Source organism: Larus michahellis, chromosome 6 (assembly GCF_964199755.1).
Source record: "Larus michahellis chromosome 6, bLarMic1.1, whole genome shotgun sequence".
Taxonomy (NCBI): Eukaryota; Metazoa; Chordata; class Aves; order Charadriiformes; family Laridae; genus Larus; species Larus michahellis.
The window spans coordinates 24,288,228-24,315,658 of NC_133901.1; the positions used below are offsets into that span (position 1 = coordinate 24,288,228).

General features: G+C 38.1%; 1 protein-coding gene across 8 annotated transcripts; it reads left to right on the forward strand.

Moving 5' to 3' along the window:
• Positions 1 to 279: 279 nt before the first annotated feature.
• On the forward strand, positions 280 to 26,898 carry ZBTB38 (zinc finger and BTB domain containing 38). Of its 8 annotated transcripts, XM_074590580.1 has the most exons (5): positions 280 to 327; positions 1,165 to 1,230; positions 1,996 to 2,132; positions 6,648 to 6,757; positions 20,906 to 26,898. In XM_074590580.1, the coding sequence occupies exon 5, from the start codon at positions 20,906 to 20,908 to the stop codon at positions 24,482 to 24,484; it is 3,579 nt and encodes a 1,192-aa protein (XP_074446681.1). In that variant the 5' UTR covers positions 280 to 327; positions 1,165 to 1,230; positions 1,996 to 2,132; positions 6,648 to 6,757; the 3' UTR covers positions 24,485 to 26,898. The 8 variants fall into 8 exon arrangements, with proteins under 8 accessions (XP_074446681.1, XP_074446683.1, XP_074446680.1 ...); XM_074590582.1 differs by lacking the exon at positions 1,996 to 2,132 and having other exon boundaries at positions 285 to 327; XM_074590579.1 differs by lacking the exon at positions 280 to 327 and having other exon boundaries at positions 624 to 1,230; positions 1,703 to 2,132.
• Positions 26,899 to 27,431: the final 533 nt, after the last annotated feature.

A 27,431-nucleotide genomic window follows, 5' to 3' on the forward strand; every position in this document is an offset into this window, starting at 1 on the left:
CAATTACTCTTGCAGTCTCTGCAGAGGGTGATACCAATTTAACGTATGCGGCTGAACAATGTGCATACTATTAATCTCAGAAGGTAACACAAAGATGTTAAGTAGGTGATGTGAGATTTTTAATAATATTATTATTATTTTTGCAGCTGTGGTTTAGTATTTCAAAATTATTTTTTTCTTAAAGACGACAGCACTTTAGTATCTGCATTGACCTCCATGATGTCAGAATGTCATTGTGCAACCGTAGCTAAGAAAAGCCTCCGAGAAAAAAAAAAAAAAAAACAAAGGAGCTTTGCATCTTCCAATAACATGAGATGTGCATATACAGTACGTAGCATTTTGGAATTCATACTGTGGTAGTGAGTTGTTGCTTTCAGTTTGATTAGACAATCATTGTTTCGTTTTCCTTGGTTTGACAGTGAGTATGCTTGTACGCTGCTTAAGTCTTCTTAGTGCTATCTAGGTCAGTATACTTAGGATAGCTTTTATGTTCTGTACGTCTGACAGATAGCGTGCCTGAGAGAGATCAGCACGAAATTTTCTTTTATTTGTTATATCTGAGGATAGAAAAATATTTTATAATTAAGCAGAATTGTATACCACATAGCACCTACCGTTTCTGCATTGCAGATATATTTAGCTCTAACACTGCTTGTGGTTAACAGGGTGTAGCGTAGACACAGACAGCTGATCATGCAGTCAGACCCTGTGCTCGTGTGGTTTGTCAATACTGCTCAGGATTTTGATGGGCTGTAAAAGAGAGAAAACAGAAAGGAAAGAAAAAGAAATGTTTTATTTGTATGAACATTAGACCTTTGGTTATGTTATTTTTGCTATCATTGTCTTTTTATTTCATTTTTGGATTCTGAGACTTAAAAATTAGGAAAGCACAGCAAATGCATCCAGGATTTAATATGTGCGACATGAAATCTTTCTGCATCAAGAGGATGTTACCGTAGTCAATCCAGCGTTTCTTCAATAAGCAAGAAGATTGTTTTGTTTTCCTCGGCAGGCGGACTCAGCCATTGCACTGGCAGATTTTGATAAGAGTTTGAAATGCCTACTACTGTATTGTAGATTTTGGAGTTCGCTAACAGTGTTAGTGACTGGAGCTCATCTTGCATCACCAGTTGATGACAATTTTCTTTGTTCCCTCCCACCCAGTTGAACCAAGACTCTGTAGCCGATACGCAATGTCACTTACAACATTAATCAGATACTGCATTTAAGGTGAGCTGTCCCTTGCCTCCTCCCTTACCAGAGCTGTGCTGCAGTATGTATCTTACTCCTGCAAGCCTAAAATGGCAGGCAGGATTAACGTTGCTTGTGCTGTGTGCATGCTGTGTATTGAATTCATTATACTGTGCCTAGTATCTCAAATGTGAGTATGTAAATGGTCTGTGTGCCATGTCATGCAGTAGTGAAGACCGGGGTTTGCTTCATTACAGGCTTAGATATTTCAGCATCACCTTAAGAATTCTTTTTTCATTTGCAATGTGGTGAGCTGTTAGCTTGTCATCACATTCAAACTACATTATTAGCCCTTGGAAAGGGGGGAAAAAAAAAAAAAGCAAACTGTGCTTCCAGATGGTGTCACCCTTTTTCTTCTTGTGTTTACTGTAGTTTAAATAATGTATATTGTATTGTTAATTAATGTGAATATCGAATTAAAGCACTTGAAACTTACATATTTATTATGCAGGTAGGAGGCACGTCGAATCTATTTTTAACTCTTACGCAGTCCACGTTGTGCAATGGGCTTTGGTTGTCGAGTTTATATTTTCAGCTGTGATATCAATAGGCTGATTTTCAGTAAATGTGACAAGTGGCCTTTGCAGTGGTCAGCTTCAAGCTTTGAACTCTCTGAGGAGGAGAAAAAAAAAAAAAACAACCTTGTGTTGCAGTTTCGGAAAACCTTGAATGAGGACATTTTTTTTTCCCACTCCTGCTTTCCCTGTTGATAAACTCGGTTCTCCTGATCACGGTCTATTCAAGCTGCTTCCCATCTGATTTTTGACAACTGCTTCTAAAAAATCACCAAGAAGACCAAGAACAGAACTTATCTCCATTGCTTTACTTAAAAATGGCTGGGTGCATTGCCATGCTAACACTGCACTAAGTGGTACACGCAGGTAGGTTGAGATTTGCATGTTTTACTGATTTCTTGGTCAGTGTTGCAAGAACATGAAATGGGCTTTGGAATGTAGCTTTCAGTTAAAAAGTGTATTAAACTGTTAATGAAAACAACCTAATATTAAATTGTTGGCTTCACATATTGGCATGACAATTGTTCTTATCTGTTTTTAAAAGATCTATTGTGAAAGTAGAGCAATCATGTCTGTTAAAATAATCATATGTACTAAGGGCGTGGCAACGCTTATGCAACAAAAGAATTTTTGAAAACCCTATTGATTCAATCACATTTTAAAGCTGACTATAAGCATTACTAAGCTTGTAGTTAAAATGCAAAAATAAAAATTGAGGTAGGTAAGAAAAATGAAAAATATTTAAATTCTGTCGTAAGCGGTTTTGTGTTTTGTGCGAAATCTTTAATAAAGATTAATATGCTTTAATGCTTATATTTTCAATATTGGCTACAAACCTAAACCTGCAGTATTTCTTTTTATTTTAAGGTAGAAGGACTTTAAAGAGAGAGATTGATATAGATGGCCCTGTCAGCTTAAACTGAGTATCAGTTCACTGAAATGTGTTTTACTCCACACAAACAAGGTTATGAAACAAAAACTTAACATCCTTAGGTATAAAAACCTGAATTTGAGCCTTAAGAATAAAAAGAATTATGAGTATTGTATTACTTATACCAACTTTTGTAATGTGTTTGTTTCAGATTAATACTGGGCCAGAACCAGTTTCCTTGGCAACCAAATCCTTTTAAAAGGTGCAATAGTAGAGACGTAGAAAGATGTTATTCTCTTTAATAGCAATATCACAATGCAAATGGAAATTCTGCAGTTGTTTCCTTTCAGTTCTAAACGAGAATCTGATCTCATTTTATGTTTCCACGCGGCTATCATTTCTTAAACGATGCCATGTTTATAAAGCTGTACACAACAAAAAACCTGCTTTATTCCTGTTTTGCATTGGTTGTTTCCAGAAACGTACCCCGGGTTCTTTTTTTAATTTAGCCTAGTCTTGCATGTAGGTCAAGGTTTGTACTGCGTGTGTATAAAGTGATAGTTTCATTATTACAAGTATAAAAGTATCACTGAAATATTTAGCAGCTGAGAAATGTAGAGAATCAGAAGTATGTTTAAACCTTCTTTCACCCTTGCTGTATTCAGCCACAGTAATGCTAATAAACCTTTCTTTAAATAGTGGACCAATTCTGAAGTTCAGGTAAAGAACTGTGTTTAAACATACTGGAAAAAAACTTCTGTCGGATCTTAAACAAGCCTTTATAGAATAAGCTCACTTGTGGTCTGCGGTAATTTTCAGACCTTATAGATCTTGCAAAATTTAAGTATTATAATTCCTTATTTCTATTTTTAGCTAATATTTTTAACAGTATCAGTAAAGTCAAATCTTACGTGTACCACAGGTAACTGCTTATACAGAATCGGATGTTACTAAATGTCTCCACTGAGCTTATAACGTAGTGTATCTCCTTGTGAATCTCCTTTGTACGTGACTTGAGAAATTCTCACTACTGCAATGAGACTTTTGCAGCACGGTAGCCATTTTCCCTTCATGTCCTTGACTTTAAAATGACTAAGTATATTTTGCGTGGATGAGGACCCAGCACTGAAAATTAATGCAGAGAACGTATTTAGAAGCACAGACATTATCAATAATAGCCTTGACAGTGTCAGTAATATCAAACTAATGCTCATTTATTCCTAAATGTAGCAGTTCAGTGCGTTCCAAATAAACAGAGTATAACTGTTCAGGAATATGACTTGTCATCTATCTTGACAGGCCGATGCTTAATAATAATAAAACTATTTGATTCATAATTACGAGATTAGTTTGACGCAGTGCAATATTCCCCTGTTCCACCTAAAGAAGCAGAACTGAAAACGTAATAAACAGAATCTCTCAAGTGACATATTAAAGTTTGCATTTTTTTGTAATTTGATTTATCTCCAGTAGCTTGCTTCTGCTGATTATTTTCCTGTCTGAAATGTTAACATGGAGTGCGCCATTACATACAGTTATCAAAACTGCATTTCTTTCTTTATTTCTTGTGTGGTTATTTTTAAAGGAAGTTGCTGAGCAAACGCTATGTAGAAGCAATCTATTTATTGCCGCTGGTATTTATCTTTAGAAAAGATGGGGCACTTAGCGATAAACTGTTTTTATTAGTCTTTGTGTTCAAACATACCCTCTCAAGGCATTTAAAGAAAGGCTAGCTCCGTTACATGAGCATGCTTCGCTATGGTTGTTTTAAATCCATTTGCAAATTTGCTCTTTTGTTCGGGGGTGCAAGTCCTCTTGTAATTAATATGACTGAACTCAAGTGCTTTCATGAGTCTGGAAAAACTCATTGGCAGCCTGTGAACAGTAATTTCTTCTAGCTAAAGAAACTGATTTATTTATTAAGGAGGAGTCTAGCAATTAGCAAGCTGCTTCCAGTTTGACTATTATACGTGGGTTGCTGTATGTATTTTAATGGTAGTTATATCTAGCTAATGCAGTGTCAAATCTTATAGCCAAAGGTGCCATAAGAAATCTTGTGTAAACTTCATCCGTTTTATTCTCTTTGGCCAAAGGAGCTAACCGGGGCACACAGGAGCAGGTGCAGTTTTTCACACCTCCAGCACAGCCGGCAAATGTTATTGTTGGGGGGGGTCAGGCCTTTTTTTTTTTTTTTTTTTCAGTTTTATCATAGAAGGCTAATTGTTGATACTGAGTCCTTCCTTTTATAATTTAGATGTGTTCTTTTATCCATGCAAATTCCATTTGTGCCCAACAGAAAATCCATACAACACATGAGTAAAAATGAAATCAAACTAAACATCATTCACTCAGACACTATTCTGCTTGCTTTTCAGTGACCTTTCTGATGAAGGTTACTTCTGCCTCTAAACTTCATTTTGATTTGAAACTGCAGGTCTCTCACTGTGAAACTATCCATGTTCAGATAATATTTGTCAGACTATTAGACAGACTCTCATAGTAGTGAACAGGTACCAATTAACCCTTTTGGGGCATCTACTGTCTGTTGTACTTTATCATGTGAATTGCCTTATTATGTTTTAAAAGGGCTTTATTATGTATAATATTACATTTGAATTCTAGTATTATCGAAATTGGGAATTCTCTAGCTTTGATAAGATCTTTTACTGCTGTAATCATCCAAATGTGATGCTGAAGCTTCCCATTCACCGTAATATTTCACAGTCATTTGCGAATATGACTTTACTGGTATTTGAAGTAATAATAATGGCTTAATGCAATTTGCTTTCATTCTGGCCTTTGTTACGGCAGATGTGAGCTACAGAATACTTATTGAAATCAACATACGTTAAAAACGTACTCAGCTAAACCAACAAAAAAAATGAGCTCACCTTCTTGCCTTTTAAAGCCAAAGTAATGGATCCTGTATTTCCTGTGTAATGTTATTTATAAAAGTATATGGTATATTTGCAAATGGGAGATGGATCTATGTATTCTTAATTGCTGCTATATAAATGCCTATCAGCTGAGTCATAAGGCCTTATCCGTAAGATTTTGCAGTTGCTCTATGGAACAATCTAATTTTGTTTAGTATCTTTGAAACAAAGCCCTGTTCTGAATAATTTTTACAGTATTACTTGATAAGCTTATTAGGATGTGTGATACATTATAACATATAATCAGGATGTTTGAAAATGATGGATAATTATTTAAGTAGAGAGATACAGAAAGTGTATTCCAGAGAACAAGAGTTGCCTAGAAATGTCATTATCACAGATACTGTGGTGATATCTGTGACAAAAGAGACCAAAAGAAAAGTGTCAGAATAGAAAGAGGAGAAAGCAAAGGCCTTTGGAAAGACTGCAAAAAAACCCCAACCATGGAGGCTTTTACGATAAAAGATAACTTGTAATTGATTTCAGCAGTTTATGTGGCGTCAAGGGAACTGACTGGTAATGATGCTTGTTTCTTCTTGTACCATGATTTGTTTTCTAAACTGGCAAAAGGTGAAGCTAATCTTAAAATACAATTGTTTTCCACTGACTTTACCTTGTGAAACTCGCGACCAGACTAACTGAGGAAGCTGTGAACCCTCCATTATTTGATGTCTTACTAGGTAAATCTGTGAGGAATAATTTGGATATAGTTGAGATGGGAGAAGGGAAGTGGAGCTAAGGATTATTTTTAGTCTAATTTTTCCAGTGACCCCAATGAAAAATTATGTTAGACTTGAAAACGTCCATACATGCCTGTCTAGAACATATTATGAAGCATTATGTCCAGTTTGCACTACACAGGTTAAACCATAATAAAAGAATGGAGACAGAAGCAGTATTCACAATAGCTTGGTTAATGGTACTGTTTTATTGCTGGTGTGTTGTAAGCCTCCCAGATGTAGATTTGGAGTCCTATAGCACTCCAGGAAAAATTCCAATGAATTACACAATGTATCTGTAAATTAGTACTTGTCTAATAATTTAATGATTAAATTTGGATTTTCCCATTTGCAGGCTGATACACAGTAGCCACAGAGTTCCCAAAATTACTGAGATGGTTTTGCCGAAAATACCTGTCGATACCACTTTTAAAAGACTCTAAGAGAAGAACAACGTGATTTTAGGTGGGTAAGTTTATGGAGTGATTATAGAAAGCTGAAATCTTTTTAAAACTCACATAGAAATTGTGCTAAAGTATCTAACACTTTAAAACCAGTGCATTACACGATATTTTTTTTTTTCAGTTAAAGTTCTACCTTTTTTTATTATCATGTAAGAGTTGGTCTCGCTATGGTATCGCATTGCTCTCTTCCATGTCAATATTGTTAGATTTTTCCTGCTCTCGCTGGATTTTTATTGCCGTAGAGGCTGGACAAACAAAATCAGGCAGAACAGATCTTTGAAACAGGTTGTTATAGCCTCCAATGATCTGTACAAGCCGAACATATTGGCGGGCAAGCAAACCTCCTGAGCTTGCCAGAATGTTGACTCCGGATCCCAGTCACTAGTGTTCATTACAAATCTGTGCCATACAATAAGGGTAGAGGAACTCTCTTAGTCCCAATGCCCTTTTCTAATTTTGTTGGTTTGGTTAGGCTGTATATAGTTCATCTAATCTCTACCTTCATATATGACGATAGTCAGGGGTAGTAAAAAACCCTCTTGAATCGTGATTTGCAAAGTGCACTTTGTAAGTTCAAGTATATTATTGTGGTAAATAATCGGGATGTTTAAAAATAAGAGTTTCACATTTTGCATAGCTTTTTCAAATATTAGTATTTTCCTTCTTACTGTGCACGTGAAATAATCGTATTGGTTAAAATAAGTATGTCTGGCATCTGTGCTTTAGATTTGAGATATATATGTAATGAATGAAAGAATCAGTGAAAACTTGATAAATTCATTAATTTTGAACTTGGTTCTTTGTATCATAGACTATAATTGGCATTGTAGAAAGGGAGTAGTTTCATTGATTTCAGCAGCAGTACTTGCACAAATTTCTGTAGGAAATGGTTTGTTGCATCATAGTCACTAATGCTGGGATATCTCTATGTAGAAATAATTAATTAGGGCTGCCACGCAGAACGTAAAATAAGGAACCAAATTTAAAAAAAAAAAAACAAACGCAAAAAAAACCCCAAAAAAACAACACAAAGCCTCTTCAATTCCTAGAATATCTCAAAATGTTTTCTGTATTTAAGTTTTACTTTTAATATGCAATGTTGTATGATGTACAAAATGGCAATGGATTTTCAAAGACAATAAGATGGCATTGGTGATTTAAACTAATCAGCGAAACATTAAAATTAGATAAATTCGGGTTACCTGGACTTACAGAAGCACGGGCTACAAAATCTAACTGGTACCTATTTCAAGTGAATTATCATAGAACACTTGCTCAGTATATTTTAGGTAGAATACTGGGCCATAACCTGTTTCCTTGGCAACCACATACGAATAAAAGGTACATTAGCAAAGCTGCAGATGTGTGTCAGTGAATGCTTGTTAAGCAGCCCAATGCATTTACATACCATGTGCTCACAATAATGCATGCATCTTGAAAATCACCATATAAAAAGATTTCTGGGCATGGCCCAATGTGGATTCTTAATAGTCAAAGGTTTTAACCTAAAAACCTCATGTTTTCAACGGAAATTTCTCTTGTGATATTTTTTTTCATTACGCTTTAAATTGGACTTGCAGTAACTGGACAAAACTGTCATGGTAGGCTTGGTCTGCAAATTGAAACCTTTCTCCAAGATTCTGAATACTTATTGCACTGCTTTAATACAACAAAATATGTACGGAAATGAAGATTTACGGTGTCTTTTGGAAATGCTCAGGCATTCTAAATTTCAGTCTTATACCAGCATTCAGAAGCAAGTATGATTATACTGTTTCACACAGTGACAAACTAAAGCCACTAAATAAAAACGAAACTGATGTCGCTTGTAGTGCTCTCATTCTATCCAATGTATTCAAGCAAAGAAACATGACCAAGTGTTGCCTTCTAACAGTCAACAACAGAAAATGGTGGTGGGGGAGAAAAAGCTGTAGAAGAAGTCAAAATGACAGTTTTTCATGGACTTTCAGAACAAGATTTGGATGCAGTATTTAGGCAGTACTCACACTTTCTATGCAAGTCTTTGTATAGTACTGTTTTGGTTTATATTTTTGGATTTAAAAGAAGCTCAGATATCTAAAATCAGTTTCGACAAATTTGTTTACTGACTTCAGCAAGTTTATGTCCAGGTTATTTTTGGCCTTTCTTCTTAAAGTATTAATCTGTATATAAAATGAAAATTGCATAAAACCCTTCGGGTTAACTATGTTATCCCAAGATAATATATCTTTAAGAAATAAGTCTAAAATGCTAATCATTAAAAAGACGGAAATAATGGGAACCTGCGCATCCTGAGTTTATATTCCGTTTGTGTAATCTGAGAAGTTGTTTATGTGACCAGTAGCCTAATTAAAACCCCCTTGAAATCAATGAAAAGATTCCCATTGACTTTTTTGGAGTGTACAATAAGAGAGAAGGCTTCATACATAACAATGAGATTTAGCAAATTATCCTGACAATGTTAAACATTTCCGTAACTCTCCACAGTCAAGTGTACCAGAATCTAGTATTAATTCCACATAGTTTGAACACATGAATCTTTTCACGATCCTGAACCGTAAACAGTGTTGTTATATACCACCATGTGCTACAACACTCTTAAGGCTTTTGAGCAAATAAGAGTTTGGGAAATTATTAAGGAGGTGCAAGTCAACCGCTTTTTTTCTTTTTATTAGTCGTTGCCCCCCATCTGAGCTCACCGTCAGGCCAGGGTTTGTGTCTGGGGCAATTCACATGGGTGGCAGAGGATGCAGCATGAACCAGAGCTGGAGCCGTCAAAATTTCTCCTTGCTGCCACCTGCCACCTGCTTTTGCTACAGTCCTTCTCCATCGCCCAGGCAGAGGCCCTGCTGCAGCTTTTAGGTTGGAATGTGCAGCAGGATGGAAGAGGAGGAGTAGGGCTTGGGCTGGGCCATTTAGATCAGCACAAAATGGAGGATAAGACTATTTATGAGCATACAGACAAAGCTATTGTGTGCCAAATAAGTTGTCATAATAAATGGACACACTAAAGATGATTCAGAGGAACAGCTATCACTTGGGCATTGTTTTTGTCATGCTAAACTTTACCAATGTAACAGCAAAACCATAAAAATATTTTGCAATGCTTTAAGGAATACTGGAGATCACTGGTGGTCAGTTAACAACTTGAAGACCAATTCTAGCTTTCAAAACGGCTGTGTCCCGCCATCTAGCAGACCAACCTGTTTCCAGGGGAAGTGATTTAGCTCTATTTTCAGTCTAGCATCATTTCCTACATCAGCTGTAGTAAAGGGCAAGAACGGCTGCACTGGCCTGGCCCCCAGCACACCTCACTGCAAGTAAGAGTGGCCCCTGAGCATGCAGCTTGGCTGCTGCTCTTGGGGATGTGGGTTCAGGTAGTCAAAGGATGTTTCTTCTGAAGATTGGAAAATGAGAGGCTGGGTTCAGGACTTTTATTTTGCCTTCCTGATAACTGAATGGGCAACACAATACCACACAGTAATTGTCCAAAATGAACAAAAATTAAACGTTTGATTTGCTACTTTTGCTTAAAGCTATTCAAATATATAAATTACTACATTTGACAACAGTCAACAACAGAAAAATGTCTGTTGTTGTCACTCTGTCTGTAAACATAGCTTCATGATTGCAATTGATCTACGCTAGCTAAGGACTGTGATGTGTCCCATAAGTGTAGGAGGCTAGAAAGTGGCTTGTCAGCAGCACATAAAAAAATGAAAGACTTAAATGGAAAATAATACTGAGATTGTTCAGAGATAGCAAGATGTAAAGTCAGCTGATTCCTAGTAGCAGTACAACACAAGCTTTTATATTTTCTGCAAAAGAAGAATTTGGATTTATGTCAGCTATTGCTGTTGCTTCATTTTCTTTTTTAGACTGGTGGAGAGACAAAGGTATAGTTATACCTTTAAAAATTGCTTGTATGTGTTCTGTTTGGTGTTAATGGAAGTCAGATTAGGCCGTGCCTAAATTGTAAGAAGGCAACATACCTTGGAGAAAGACTTTCTTTGGTGCACATGCCCAGCTCACAGAGCTTGAGAGCCAAATGCGTTCTGCCAGGCTGCTCTCCTCTCAACTGGACTTGGAGGAGCAGGCAGCTGCTGCAGGTCTCCATAACTGTGGTTCTTCTCCCTTCCTCTCCCTCCCCTTGATGCTTGAGGAGAGGCAAAGGGTTACGCAAAGGAACCCTTTCCCCTGCTCATGGTACAGAAAGGGGAGTGAAGCCACTTTGGGCTGCTGGCCCCATCTTGTGCCCCATTTCTGAGTGAAGTGTTGGTCTGCCTGAGGGGTGAAGAGGAGCTGTGCTCTCCTCGGCAGCACCACTGGCTGCTTTGACCTCAGCAGTGAGAGCAATGAAGAAGAATGTCCATCCAAGCATTTTTTTTCATGGATATGCTGGCCTGCTCTAGGTACTGAGAAGGAAATGCGCCAAGCCCTGGCCAAAATCCTGTCACTCGTGAGGAATTTGCAAGAGTTGGTAATGCTATATATGTTGTTTCCTGTTGCTGTTTAAGAACTGAAACTGCTTGGCTAGAGAGGAACATTGGAACATTTTTTTCCTAGGCAGTCTGAAATACTCTTAAGGAAAGAATACCACGTGCCATGAGTTGCAGAAGTGAGATTATCAGACTTCAGCAAAGCATCCAAACACCACCACTTCAGTAAACTTGGAACAAGGGAAAAAAAACCCAAACCCAAAACAAAAAAAACTTGGAACCTTTCTTATACATTTTAAAGAAGTAAATGTTTGCTGACAATTTTCTCTATACCTTGCAATTTTACCATGTAAGAAGTAATCCACTGCTAAACTACTTGGACTTCTATTTAAAAAGAACATAATATTTGTGCAATGTTAGGAGCAGTCATTTATATGTTTAATGGGAATTGGTACACGTACACTAGCAAGATTGCTATTTTTGAAGTACCTAAGTTGTATTGTGGCTTACACCCTGAAATCAGGACTGCAAATGCAGATAAATCTTGTCCAACTTCTCACAAATATCAATGTAGTCCATTCACATAGGTTTGACTCCAGCACCAGTTCCTCCATTTTCTTTACATGCAATTGATTATACCTGAAACGTTATAATGAGAAAGTAAAATCTTGGGTGCAGCCAAGATGGCCTTAGAAAGAATTCCTTACTCTGAAGAATATTTTTATTGCACAAGGAGCTGATGGGACTGTGAATTCCAAATAGCTCAAATTATATATATATGGAAATTAGTACCTTCTATTACAGTATTAGTCACAGAAAAGGTGATTCTTTTTTTAGTTGATGAGCTGAAGTTGCCTTAAGAAAACACCCTATCAATTAAACAAACAAAAAAGAGAGAAAGAAAAAATGAATCCATTTTCTCCAAATCTGTTACGTTGTCTATAGATCTTAAGACTGATGGAGCATCAAATAGTCAAGTACAAATAAATTAACATCTCTAAGTTGGGGGTATCTGCTATAAAAATGATGGTTATGCATCTGATTTTCAAAACAATTTAAAATAATCAATTTTAATTAAGATTTAGAGGGAATTTATAACCTAATCTTCCTTAAATTTGTTTCATGTAATCGAAAAAGATGCTTGTGTTTATTGTTGTTCAGTACTGCATTTCTTTCTTTTAAAGGATTACAACAGGTTTAATTTAATCCATATTATTGTATTGTTACTGACAACACATTTGTCACAAATACTTCTTAAGGCACTTGTGTCAGCAATCTTCATTAAGACATTAATATGTATATACGCACCTACAACAATAATAAAGAAACAATAGTAAATAAGCAATAGAAAAAGTTAAAGATTAAAAGTAACTGACATATGAGTATGAAACTTTGGTTCTCAGTTATGTAGGTTGGAATAAAAAAGAAGGTTGTGAAAACTTTGGGATGCACTTTGCTTTCGCAATCAATATTGCTGTGTTCTTCAGCCATTTGTTCCACCTCCCGTAGCTGTTGGTAAACAGCTACTGGTAAGAACAGCTCAGTTTGTCATGAGATGAAAGAAACCATTTTTTGGTAGCAGAGAGTCCTAAACTAAAAAGATACTCATTGCTTTAGTAGGTGATCTTATTTATAAGAATTCCAGTGTTCCAGAAGCAGTAATTAAGCTCTCCACAGAGATGTTTAGTAATGTTTAGTATTTCTAAAATGATCTTTTAATGTGGATTGCGTAAAATGGTGAAAGAAGAGGGATGTATTGATCGGTCACTGAAATGATGAGAATTTCCTGACAAGAAGAATTTTTTTTTCCACAGCTTTTAAACAACGAGCAAAGCACATGATAGTTCCAAGACAGAATGCTGCAAAAAAGACCTCCCCTCCTTATAATAGATTGTATACCTTAAGCTGATATTAAATAGTTTCATCAGATGATAAGCAGCGTTTATCATGAAGGGGGTCTAGCAAAATTCTAACTTCCAGGCCCATCGAGGGTGACAATGTTTAAATAGTTCATGCTTCTGGATTTATTTTTTTTGTCTAAAATGAATCAGTTCCTACTATTCAGTGCCTCTAATGCATAGGCTTAAGATTTGAAAACAAAGTAACTGTCCAATAAGACCTCATACACAATAGCTTGTAAAAATAAACACAGATTAGCCTTGGGCAAAATCAATATTTTCGAGCAAGCTTTAAGACAAAAGCAAATTGTCCATTTTTCTAACGCTGTTTTCCACCTGTCTCAAAGCCCAGTTTTTCTCCGAGCTTCACAGTCCCAAGTACTGGGAAAACAGGTTTTACTGACTGTTTGAAGTGAGAGGCAGAGAGAATATATAGGAAGACTGTGCCGAATATATTGGAGCATCTGGCTAAATGAAGTCAGGCTACTTCCTTCCTTATCTAGGTAAGCGTTTGTTAGTGCTTATGAAGCACTAATAGTATTGTTGCACTTGAGTCCTGAGGCAGTAAATAACCTGAAGTAACCAAAATTAGAGAGTGAGACTCCTGCTTAAAATAAACATCCTCATGATACTGGATGAGTTTCTACATATGCTTAAAAAAAATTATTACTAAAATCAGATAAGGAAAATAAGGTGACTATACTTCAGTAACCAAATGTAATTTATTTCAGATATTATTTTTTGAAGGAGATATTTAATCTCTCCTTTTTAGCAGGCAGTCGCAGAAGTTATGGGCAGAAATCTGGATCTCCATAAACGCTTTCTCTTTCTTCATATGAGAAAGGCTTTGAGGGAGAGTAAGGCAATGCTTTGTTAGGTTTGAGAGGCATTCGAAATGGCGTGGACAAAACTGCACCGATGGACACGCAGCAAGGGGCTGGATACGGGGAGCGCTGCATTTCCTCGTCTTTCCAAATTTACAGTCCTGGCACGTAAACAACCTGGCTGATACGCGAAATACCCCAGCGGGCCGTGTTAATTAAGCACAAGGCATTTGGTGCAAGATAAGCCCACGGCAAACCGCGCGGCGACGGCGGAGGGGTGCGGGCCCGCCGGGCCCACCCCCGTCCCACAGGCCGCGGCCGACCCCGCTTCCCGGGCACGATCGCAGCAAAATGGCGGCTGCCCCCGCGGGCCGCCGGCTGCGCGCTGCGGCGGGGCGGGCGGGCCGCGCGCCGCCGGGAAGATGGCACCTGTCCCCTCAACCCGCGCAGCCGCCCGCTGAGCCGCCGCCGCCGGAGGAAACCCCCCAGGCGGGGGCTTGACCGCCAGGTAGCTCAAAACCAGTGAGTTATCCGACATTCGAGCGTTTCTGGGACTCCCGGGGGAAAATCGCACTGCAGGTTAATACGTGTTGCCTCCTCGGCGGGAGGTTTAATGTCGTCCGGAGCGCCGTGGCCGCCCGTGAGCGGGGAGCGCCTTCGAGCTGCTTGCTCGCCAAACGCCTCGCCTCTCGGAGGCCGCGTTTTGCGACGGGGAAATATACTGACGTTAACGTGCCGAAACCAGGAGCTTATATTTTATGTATTTCGTGACAGGATTAGAGACAGTCGCATTCGAGCCCCGCGGTAGCGGCCCGCGTTCAGAATGTGGCTGCAAAGGCCTGTGCTCCCCACCCCGCTGCTCTGAGGGGACGGGGCGCCCGGCGAGCCCCCAGCTCCACCGTGCGGGCGGAGGCTGCGAGGGAGCCGAGCGGGCCCGGCCCGGGGGCCGCGCCGGTAATTAACAGCTTGGGCAGAGGGGCGAAACCTTCGGACGTCGGGAAGAACCGGACGTGCAGCGGGAGATGCGTTTTTTGTTTGGTTTTTTTTTTTAATTATTTTTAGAGCCAGATCAGTGACGGAGCGCCCTGCTGGAGGGACGGGGCTCGCCTTGACTTTCGAAGTGAGCATAAGCCTGCGCTGAGGGCTGATAGAAGGGTTTAAAGGCTGTTTTCCATGTGGTATTCCATGAGAAACGATCGTAGAAAGTGTAAAGTAGGAAGTGAGAGAACGAGTTAGGGATGCTAATAATAGGAAAGAATTACAGCTCCGAAGGAATGGTTAATATGGTGGCTTCAGAGATCTGCTAATACTAACGTAATATTCTTGTGCTAAATTCCACCCCCCCAGCTGTCTGAATTAAAAGTTAGGAGGAAACAGTGCAAGGCTGAAAAAAATGATTTAAAGTCTATAATGCTTATGAGGCTATATTTCTATTTGTTATAGAAAATGCAGGTATTCTATATTAATAGGGAAGGATGCAAGCAGTGAGAGTCTAAAAGAGAAAAAAAAATACCTGTACTTGTAGAAATAACACGTAGCCATGTAGACTGGAGCACTAAGCTGCATGCCACTGCAAGCTATTAAACATAATTAGACATGATTAAAACTTCCCTGTGTGCCTGAGGTTGTAAGAAGAGTGAGGGAACCTCGTCAGTGCAGCCTTGCGTAGTCATAGTGCCCAGATGGGGCTGGTGAAGCGATTCCATAAAAAAAAACCTGAGCCACCATCACAAAAGTAGTGGCTAGACAGTGGGTTTCCGGGTGGGCAAGGGTCAAAATAGTATAGCTGGGGGGGATGTGGGGTGCATGTACTTGTTTTTGTTTGTTGTTTTGTTGGTTCATGATGCCTAGCCCTATTTCTGCTCTTAGGACAAAATAGTGCCCTTTAGAGAGTTAGACACAGATGAATGTTCCTTCTCAATTGGGGAAACAGGCCGGAAACAGAACAGAGATAGCCTTCAAAGTATGTTAATAGAGTGGAATGAAACTGAACATAAGAAAATTATGGAGTGAACATGTTTGCATAGTGTCATGTTGGTAAGTACCAGAAAATATTAGCATCTTTAAAATCCCAGTAGAAATGCATGGAATAAGAAAACAGAGGGAGAACTGTTGCTACAATTTATCAAGTATCCAGATGTTTTTTATTTTGCCTGGGTACTAGCAGCTGGCTCTAATGTGGGTTGTTGGTTTTTTTCGTTGATACCACTAGCTTGTCTTTCAAATTTAGGCAACTGAAGTGGAATAAAAGAATCTCTTCTCATACATAACGGGCTATACTTGCCTGGCAGTGGATTTCAAAAGTTTAGCAAAAATTAAAAACAATATTCCTAGATTGCAACAGTCTCTTTGGTAGTAAAAACAACTATATTTGTTATATTTGGTATTCATCAGCCGGTAAAACTTCTTCTCTTTGTTTACTTCAAAGTGATATTAATATAAAAATTAACAGTAGCTTCTTCCCTCTGCAATGTCCATGTAGAACTGGATACTCTGATATTTTTAATTAGCAACGTCATCTTTGAGGCATAAGTGGTTTGGATGCATCAGTCTGATCTTTCCATTAATTTCTGATATTACTTATTTTCACTTAAGACTATTGTCCTGGAGTGGTATTCTGTTGATGTCAGGAACGGTAACATTATCCTTTAATCAACCTGCTGACCATTACACTTAAGTTTCAGATGAATATTTAAATCTTAGTTCTCAAAGTGATTCAACACCTTTTAATGACAGGTTAAGTTTGTTACTGTTTTTGCAGAAAATCTACAAATAGTAAGGTAACTCCCAATCAAAAAATTCTGCTGTTCAGAAGCTAAAGTTATCTATAGGTGCACCAAAGACTATGAAGTTACAGTACAAAGGTACTGTTCAGATTCTGAAGAAATTACTTATGTCTGGATTGAGAGTAAAAAGTATCAAAATAACACGCATATTTGTGTCAAAAAAAGGATGGCTTAGTAGGCTGAAGAGTTTTATTGACCTTTAATAGATCAAATGGTATTTACATATGTTTTGGGCAACGTTTATAAATAATACTAGAATTTATTCCATAATTCTGTAATAAAAATCATACAGAAGAATAGTAACATTCCAAATGAACTTTCCAGTGTTTTAATCAAAAATATTTAACAATAATAATAATACGTATGAAAAGGTTGATCTCTGTGTATCTTGGTCTCAGTAGAGCTCCCTTGGAAACTGAAGAGCAGGTTTTCCTTTTGCAGTGTGAACTGCAAATGGAATGTAAAATATTCCTAAAATATTCCATTTATGTGTATGCTAGGTAGAGCATTCTGATTTTATAGCATTTCAGACACATTTTTCACAAATGCAAGAAACAAGCCAGGCAGTAGAGGATCATTGCACACGTGAATAAATGGGCTATTTGGGGAATGCATAGGTTGAGACAGAGGAGCAAAAAGTGTTGTCTCTGAAAATCAATTAGCTCTGGAATTTTTCTGTGTAACTATGCAATGAGATACATAGCAGATGGTTTAGCCCACAGCAAAAATATTAAATGTCCAAATAGCAAATGATAGTTTCTGCTATCTTTACACAAGGAGTCTAGTTTGGTGTTTTACTGAGCGTATGAAAATATCCAAGACTACAAAATATGACAATCTGTGTACAGGCAAGTAGAAACTGAAAATGCTCACTTTTCTCCTTAGGAGAATCAATTTTGAAATAACTGGTTGAATAATAAGACTTGGGTCTAAAACCACTTGGGTTTGTAGATCTTGCTTATAAAAGCCTCTTAGTACAGAAGTAGCAGTCTGATATTTTCAGCAAACAGTATGTCAGATGATGTGTCTTTGAACTAAAACCAGCTGTCTCCAATAAAGAAACAGAAAAAACACAGGCGAGTTCCTATGGGGCAGTTCACTGGGAGGTAGCGTTGACATCATTTATTTCCTATACTCAGAAAATAACTCTATCAATGGCTCCTGTTGTGAAATGTTTTTGATGTCTGACAGTTGGTTTCTAATACCACATCACATGAGCAAGTCAGATGTAATCTCAGACATTGTCAATGAGAAAAAAGAATCAATTATGGGATGGTGGCTGCTTGCTTGAAGAGAAGTGTTCTTGTCAGTATTCTTTCTGTAGAAGACTTGATAGACTAGAAGCTATCTGCAATTATATATGGGTTTTCAGATACTGAGCCAAAGCAGATAACCATACCTAACTACTGTGAATTTCAGGTTATTATTCCAAATGAAGAAATATTTCTCATTTTAAGCCAAGCAAGTGTGATAAACACATGATAAACTCTTAATTTTAAGATTTAAAGGCATGAAACAATGCATCTGGATTTACAGCTGCTGTGAGTGACCAGATAATCAAAATAATATACATCTATATTTCTATCGCAGTTATACTGATAAATTCGTTTCTTGACATCCATGGCATATCCAAGCATCAGAGGTATTTTTTGTGAATCACAATTTTTATTTTTATGAATTCTGTGCATTGAAAATTCTCAGCCATTAGACTGTATTAGAAGTCACACCTGTGGGACATGTGCCCAGGTAGAGGCGAGAAAACTTCCCACCCTGCTACGGCCCTCGGATTATTATCCATTTTCAGGTAGGCAGCAATGAAGTTGCAACAAGAAATCCGAGGGCAATCAAAAGAGACTGCAGGGCCTTGGAACGACTGGTTAAGGGATCAGGAGTACAAGTAGTGTTTTCCTCTGTCCCTCCAGTTTCAGGGTATACTGAGGGAAGAAACAGGAAGATCAATACCTGGCTCTGAGCCTGCTGTCACCGGCAGGACTTTGGGTTTTTTGATCATGGATCGGTTTACATGACACCAGGCCTGTGGGCGACAGACGTGATACACCGGTCTCAAAGGGGAGAAAAAGATTTGCACAGGAGTTGGCAGGGCTCATTGAAAAAGCTTTAAACTAGATTTGAAGGGGGAAAGGGATGAAACCACGCTCGCTAGAGACAAGCCTGGGGGTAGCACATCAAGTGTTTGTGGGACGGTGTGCTAGTGAGGTCCTTCGGTCTGCCATCCCTGTGGAGGCAGGGGCTGGAGTGCCATGTGACAGCAAAGACACAAGGGATATTGATGGGCTATAAATCACAGAAATGCCTGGGAATGGTCAGGTAGGAGTTAGGGCTTCTCCCTGTGTCCTGCTTCGAGCAACACAGGACTAATTTCTCTTCTAGTGCTTGGGAAAACTGCACTTCTAGAAGACACCAGTGTTTGAATTTGTGAAAATATTTACTTTAGAGCCAGCTATGGTATGTGGGCTCCAAGGTCTCAGTGTTTTCAAGCTAGACAGGTGCAGGGATGAGGAGGAACGAGACCCGGGCACTTGACCCAAGCTGGCCAACAGGATTCTTTCATACCATGAATGTCACATTCAATATAAATCAGAAAGTTTGCTGAGAAGTTCTCTTTCTTCCTTGATGGCTGTGATCCCGAGAACTTCTTGCCCTGGTGCCAGACCCCTGAGCCCTCCTCTTCCTCCCGAAGCCGCAGCGCTCGCACTGTCCCACATTTGCTGTCCACAGCTGGGAGTGTACAGCTTCCTGCTGATAGAATGGGCTGTCTGTAATCCTTGTATATTTTATATTGGTCTCAGGATCAATATTGGTTCTTTAGTATTACTAATGTTAATTGTCTAGTCTTATTCTATTAAATGTTTATATCTTAACCCTCGGGTTTCCTTGTTTTTTCCTGGTTCCCCTTCCTGGGTGGGAAGGGGTCGTTGGGTGAGAGGATAATTGTCTACATGACAATAAATTGTTGTGGGTTCCTCAAACCATAACAAGTAGTTAGAAACACTACTCGGAGATGGAAAAATAGAACAAACCTCATTCTATGGTACAGATCTAAATTTGAACAAAACAAAAAAATAATCTGCTTAAGTCAGAGATTTTCTCCATATGTATACTATCAAATTCATCCATTTTTTTCAGTGTGGTTTTTCATTCACATTTTTAATCTTTTATCTCAATTAAATAAACCAGTATATTCATACAGTAACAGCCTGAATAATCTAAACATTTTTTGTCAGCATTAAACCTCATTATAAATTGGCAGTTATTTGATGGTATTTACTATTGTAATTAAATCTTATTATTTGGTAGAAATTAGGAACACACACACTATCAAATTATAAAGTGTGAACACTATAAATCTAAACTATAACTGAAGAAAAAATGTTCTGTTGCTCTCTATTTGTTTTACTCACTGAATTTATAAATTCAGTTACTTATAAATTTTCAGTCATTTTAAATTGTGCAAACTATTTATCTAATAAAATTTAATCACTATTTAAAAAATAATATTATGTTTACCTAAATAGTGTTCTACTTACTCTGGTATTGTTTACAAAATTGTGTTTCTTGTGCATTCGTTTTTTTATAAAGCATTATCCTGTAGCTGAAACTTTATTGTGTGGGATCTCTGATCCCTGATTTAAATATTAGCTTAATAAGGGGATCAAATGCAGTTGTGCTGTAAAGTCATTGTCTGACAAACAGCCTCAGAAAACAAAGTCTTCAGTATCCACAGAACCACAACAATTCAGCCTTCCCCATAATGTCTAGCAAATACCTCAACTGCATGCTGGGGGAATTACCTCAAGGGTTCAGTGAGTCATGCGGTGTGAACCTGAGCAGATGCACCCACTGGCACAGCAGAAGGTTTGTGGCTGTGTTCCCCAGTGAAAGGCGCGGGATGGGTGACAGACCACAGAGATCTTTTGCCTCCTGCTGAGGAGCTACTGGTGTTCCTGCATCTTTGGTCTGTACTTAGGTTACCTTCAGTATTGTTGGCACCAGTGAACCTAAGATGACTTCAGCCTGAAATGCTATGACAAAATTTTATTCATTCTTAAAATTTAAAAGTTAATAAATTAAATAAATATATATATATAAAAATAAATACAGAACTATAAACTTGATCTGTAACTGAAATGGATGAAAAATGCCTTCTAAATGTAATTACCTTCTTTTTTTTTTTCTTGTAGATGACAGTCATGTCCCATTCAAAGGATTTCAAGGATGACTTCCACAGTGACACTGTACTTTCCATTTTAAATGAACAGCGCATTCGGGGTATTTTATGTGATGTCACCATAATTGTGGAAGATACAAAATTTAAAGCCCATAGTAATGTACTGGCAGCTTCAAGCCTTTACTTTAAAAACATTTTTTGGAGTCGTACTATCTGTATTTCAGGTCATGTACTGGAGTTAGATGATCTCAAAGCTGAAGTATTTACAGAAATACTGAATTACATCTACAGTTCCACAGTAGTTGTTAAGAGGCAGGAGACTGTAACGGACCTTGCAGCTGCAGGGAAAAAATTGGGAATATCATTTCTAGAAGATCTTACAGATGTTAATTTTTCAAGTTCCCCCTGCCCCTATGCATACTGTGTTAATGAAAAGGGGCCTGTCAAAGAGGAAAAACATGAAAAGAGACATGAAGACTCCGCTGTGACGAATGGACCACGAATTACAAATGCATTCTCGATTTTTGAAACAGAAAACAGTTTGTTTTCTCCACTTGATTTGAGGGCAAACTTTAAAAAGGTATCTGAGACAATACCAGCTCCCAACATCAGCCTCGACAGAAGCGATGTTTGCAAAGATGCTGAGCCAGCCAGTACACTGGCCGAACACTCCTACGCAGTTTCTTCTGGGGGAGATAATTTTCAAGGAACACCTTTTCCTGAACAGGACAGCAGCCCTTCATACAAGGTGGGTGAAGACCACTATGAAAATCTCCAAGCCACGCCACTCATTAAGGCGGGAAAACAAGCATGTAGTGCTCCTAAGACAGCCTTTAAGCCCCAAGGTGCTGGTTTGGCTGTAGCAAAAGTACCGGCCTCTACAGTAACCACTACAGAAGCGCAACATGAAGCAGTTACTGATCAGACAATTGCTTCCTTTCCAAAACCTCAAAATAAAGCAGGAGATATTCCTTTATCCAGAGAAGAGGAAAACAATTCTGCTAATGTCTCTGGATCCGTGGCAACTGTTCCACCTGTTTACAATTGTAACTGTTGTGCAAAATCATTCAGTGACAGGGCATTACTCAGTACTCATCTTCAGCTCCATTCAGAGCATCAGGAAACCTTCATATGCAAATACTGCAGCAAACAATTTGCAAATCTAAATATACTAGAAAGTCATGAACAAGTCTGCATGAGATCAAGTACCTTATCGGTTCACAATGGAAACGAACAAAACTTTGCAGATAACTATACCGCTACAGACGGAAGGAATGGAAGTTCATATGCAAACACAGAGCCACCTCTGTTGTCTGAAAACAGCATCACTGATTATTCTAATGCAAACTGCACTTTACCAGAAACGGATCATTTGGTTAAAGTCGTTGATGGGCAGATATTATACACTTGCATCGTTTGCAAGCGTAGTTATGTAACATTGTCTAGTCTTCGAAGACATGCAAATGTGCATTCATGGAGAAGAACGTATCCTTGTCACTACTGCAATAAAGTATTTGCATTAGCTGAGTATCGCACCAGACATGAGATCTGGCACACTGGAGAAAGACGGTATCAGTGCATTTTCTGTCTGGAGACTTTTATGACTTACTATATCCTAAAAAATCATCAGAAGTCTTTCCATGCAATTGACCATCGTCTCTCAGTAAACAAAAAGACAGCCAACGGAGGCTTAAAACCAAGTATGTACCCATACAAACTTTATCGACTTTTACCTATGAAGTGCAGGCGACTACCTTATAAGTCCTACCGAAATTCTTCATATGAAAACATTCAAACAAGTAGCCAGGTTAATGAAACTGCTTCTACTAACTGTTTCATTCCGAGTTCCCTTAGCTCTGAGCTACCACCACTGAATTTTCAAAGTAATATAATAGCAAGCAACAGAACTCTGGCCTTGGATACATCTTCATGTAATGATACAGCATCTTCCACGAAAACTCAGAATTCTTCCTCTTGGGGAGTAGGTATATTAAATTCTGACCTGCAAAGGGACTTTTTCACAGCTGAAAAAAGAGTTTCCACTGCTGCAAATGACTCTGGTTCTCAGGAGTGTGATTCCTCAGTTGTGTCTTTAACCAATGTGAATGAAAATTCAGCCTCTGTCATCAGTTACAGCAGTTCTGCACCCTCTGTTATAATGCACAGTAGCAGAGTTTCATCAGTAATAATGCACAGTAAAACAGTCACTTCTGTAGAAAACAATAAGACAGAATCTTCAAATAATCTACCTACTCAGTCTGTAAGCGATGATTCTAAATATGGGTCAGATAATTATGGGAAGTGCATTACAAAATCAAAACCTATTAAGGAGAAAAAAAAACCACTCCTGTACAACAGAGGAGAAGCAACTGAGGATACGCAGCACGTCACAGGATCTGGAGGTTCATCTAGCAAAACAACAAATACTGTCCAAGAATCAAGTAAAACTGAAACGTACATTGCAAAGCCTGCCTTACCTGGAACATCTACTGACAGCAACGTTGCACCTCTCTGTCAAATAACAGTAAAAATTGGTAATGAGGCTATTGTAAAAAGACATATATTAGGGTCTAAGCTGTTTTGTAAAAGGGGACGAAAATCTAAACACGAGTCCAAACAGGACAATCTAATTGAGGAATCAGAAATGGAGATAAAAGAAAGAAGCCCATCTAGGCTATACAGCTCAGAAAGCCTGGAGCTGACAGAAATGTGTGATGACATAAGTGACCAGGACTCCAGTGATAAACCTTGGAGACCCTATTATAATTACAAACCAAAAAAGAAATCCAAACAGCTAAGAAAAATGAAAAAGACCAAGTGGAGGAAAAAGCACGGAAGCAAGAACACCATTATGGAGAGCCACAACACATGCAGTCGAGAGTATGCGCTCAGGAATGCTCCTGAGGAGAAGGCAATCAGTCAAGAAGAGAACACAGAAATGCCTAATCTTCATTGTGAGCTCTGTGAAAGGGATCAATCTTCCACTGCAGAAATTCAAGAACACGTACATTGGCATGTAGCTACTTCAAAGCCTTACATTTGTGAATTATGCCAAAAACAATTTCAAAGTCCATCCACTTTAAAAATGCATATGAGGTGTCACACTGGGGAAAAGCCCTACACTTGCAAAACCTGTGGTAAGTGTTTCTCAGTTCCTGGAAATCTACAGAAACACGAACGTATTCACCTGGGGGTCAAAGACTTTGTCTGCCAATACTGTAATAAGGCATTCACTTTAAATGAAACACTCAAAATACATGAAAGGATTCATACTGGAGAAAAACGCTACCACTGTCAGTTCTGCTTTCAGAGCTTCTTGTATCTTTCTACCAAAAGGAACCATGAGCAAAGACATGTACGTGAGCATAATGGAAAAGGATACGCTTGCTTTCAGTGCCCCAAAATTTGCAAGACAGCAGCTGCTCTGGGAATGCACCAGAAGAAACATCTCTTCAAAAGTCCAGGTCCACAAGACAGAAAAGAACAGTTTTGCAATGAAAGCACTAAACTTTTGGAAAATCCACATTTCCTTGGCTCAGAAGGAGGTGAAGTCAAAAATACACAAAATGTAGCTCCAGAAGTTATCCTCTGAGTGACAGTTGTGCAAAAGCAAAGAAAAATCCAAAACTATATATTGGACAAAATATAGATGCATTGAATGGGGAAAGCCTCTCCGCTCAAATTAGAATAATTTACTAAGATCAAATTTCTTCATCTAAATGTATCAATATATGCAAAAGAAGTAAAAATAACACAGAAGAGAAAAACTAGCGTTTGCAATAATACAAACTTAATGTGAAAGACCCAAAATACTTTTGCCACAACAGACTTCTAACATATATAGAGAGAGAGAAAGAAAAAAGGAAAAAAAAAAAAGACCAACCCAAACCCTTCTACTTAGCATTACAGGAAACTAGTCACTGAACTATTGTACAGTGCTGTTTTTGAGTCAGAATCATTCTAGGCAAAATAAATACGTAGGTTCACAGTGTACTATGTAGAAGGAATTTTTGCTGCAGAAACCATATATTGCATTTTTTAACAAAAAGTAATGTGTTTATAAACAAAATAATTGTAATGTAGTGTATTCTAAAGTGAAAGTGAGAAATGTTTCATGAACTTGGGTATGCTGAAGTACAGTTGAGTTCTGGCGTGCTTTTCTGTAACTCAACATTTACAAAACATATTCAGGAGTTTAAACCTCTTTTCTTTTCCATATTCAGTTTTGTAGTTACCATAATAACCGTTAAGTCTGAGTGCTTGTGTGGAAAGTATTCCAGATTTATGATATCTCTGAGACATTTAATAAAGATTCAGTGGAACTCACAACAGCCAGTCTTCCAAACTGCATAAATCCCAATGTCAATGGCCTGGCGGAGCTGTTCAGGTGCATTTGTCTAAAGAAAACTCTTCTTGTGAAACAGCCTTGCTTAAAGAAATGCTGTATATAGACGTCCACCTCCTGGTGCGTCTGCAACTTCTGTCTTTTAGAAATACCATTGTTCTCAGCAGAAGAGGAGGAGTTTTAGACAGAGTCTTCTTCCTCATCCTGGAATAATGCCTGGACAACAAACGACAGAGCAACTCCCCATAAATATTTTCATTTTGGGAGGAGTAGGTAAATACTCAGATTCTTGCTTCCATATATATATATATATGTATGTATGTATATCCCTGAGGCAGTCCCTATGTATTAACAGGGATAGGTCCAGTTTGTGGGGTTCCCTGTCATCCCCATGCCTTAAATAACAGCATCTGACCTTTGTATATCCCTCCGGAGTGATCCCCCTCACCATGCCAGCATCTCACCCAGGCAAGCTTCGTTACAGTGTCCCTTGGACCAGCACAGCCGGCCCATGGCACAGAGGTGCCTGGAAGGGGCTGCTGGAGGAAGAAGCGTTGGCCTTTCTGCCTCCCTCATCCTGCCACACCAGAGGGTTGCAGTGAGCCCTACGGCTTCACAGTTTGCTCAGAATTGTCAGAATAGGCTTCTGAAAGACACCACCAAAACATTACAATTAATATTATTTTTTGAAAATGTGTAACTGAGATTATGAGATTTTAAAAAAGTCAAAGAGGGTGTATGTGTACAAGTTGCAGTTTATGAGATAGGGCTCTGTTGTACTGTATCTGCGTTTCCAATTAGTCATGTAGGTTCATCTCCATGAAGTGATAAATAATTAAGTCAGGACGAAGGTTAGTGAACCTTAAATTCATTGTACGTGCAAATATAGTACACAGTTTGTTTACTTACTTTGTCGTCTTGAATATTTTAAAGGAAACTATAGCTTGGGTACAATAAAACTACCAGTTGAAATGAGTATACAGTATTGATTGAAGTAATAATACAGTCCACTTATTTATTCCATCATCGGTGAATGCTGTGAACCCCTTGAGAAATTTTGGTTTCATGGCAGCTTTGGTTACATTTAAATAAGGATAATAGAAGAATAAACACAGGAAAGTATGATGATGTTTCAAAGAAAGTACACAAAGATAACTTCTAAGTGGACTTGTATGATAATTATAGACCAAAGCAAATAAGGTAGAATATTTATAAATATAAAGATAATTTTACAAATATTTTATATAACTGTATAGTTCTTAAGAAAAATATTGATAGCTTGTGTTAGGTTTGGGGGGGCTTTGTATATTTTGATAAAAACACAATGACTTTGTAACTCTGTATATTCTCTACAGTTTATAGCAAAGCAGTTTTAAGATGGCAATGTCATGTTTATAGTTCAATTGTGGCACTTTTACTACAAGTTACACGTTGCAGTAATGAGTCAAGTATTAATGACCAAATTAGAATTAAAGTAAGTGTAAGAGAAGGTAAATACTATACGTTGTCAAAGACTGTAATTTGCTACATAATCGCATCTGTATTTTTGTTTAGAAGAAAATATTAAATGCAGATGTTAAGGATTGATAAAGAGTCTAATTTTATTTTTAGAAAGAGTGATTATAACTCTGTTTTTGCTTAATTAAAATAACATCTTCCTATTTTTCTGTAAGTCTCTCCATTTTTTAAGTTATGTTAATACTTACATAATCTATAAGATCCAGAGATACGTATCTTCTAATAGTTATTTTGTTAGAAGATTAAGCAACACAGTTACCAAATGTTCCCTTCGTTAAGGTCAGAACAGTGAATCGAGAACACATCGGAGCTCAAGGGAAGTGATGGGCTCTCCTGGCATTGTACCGTTTAGGGTGAAGACAGTGCTGAGGTGAAGAGCATCCCCTGCTCAGGATCTGAGAGGACTTGGAAGACAGGTGAACTGTGTTTAATACTTTGCAACACCTTAAACATGTTTTCACAAGGCCCGAAACTTTAAAAATTCTGTTCTTTTCAATTCTGATAGTAACCTTGCCATATAGGTTGTGTATTTTACACACTGTACTTGAAATCTTTTGGGACTCCTGTCAAGAAACACAGTTCAGAATGCAAATACCCAATTGCATAAGGAAATATGAAGATACATACAAAAGAGATCAGGCATATTCAAAATACTTCCCCCTTCAGCTAGGTGTCA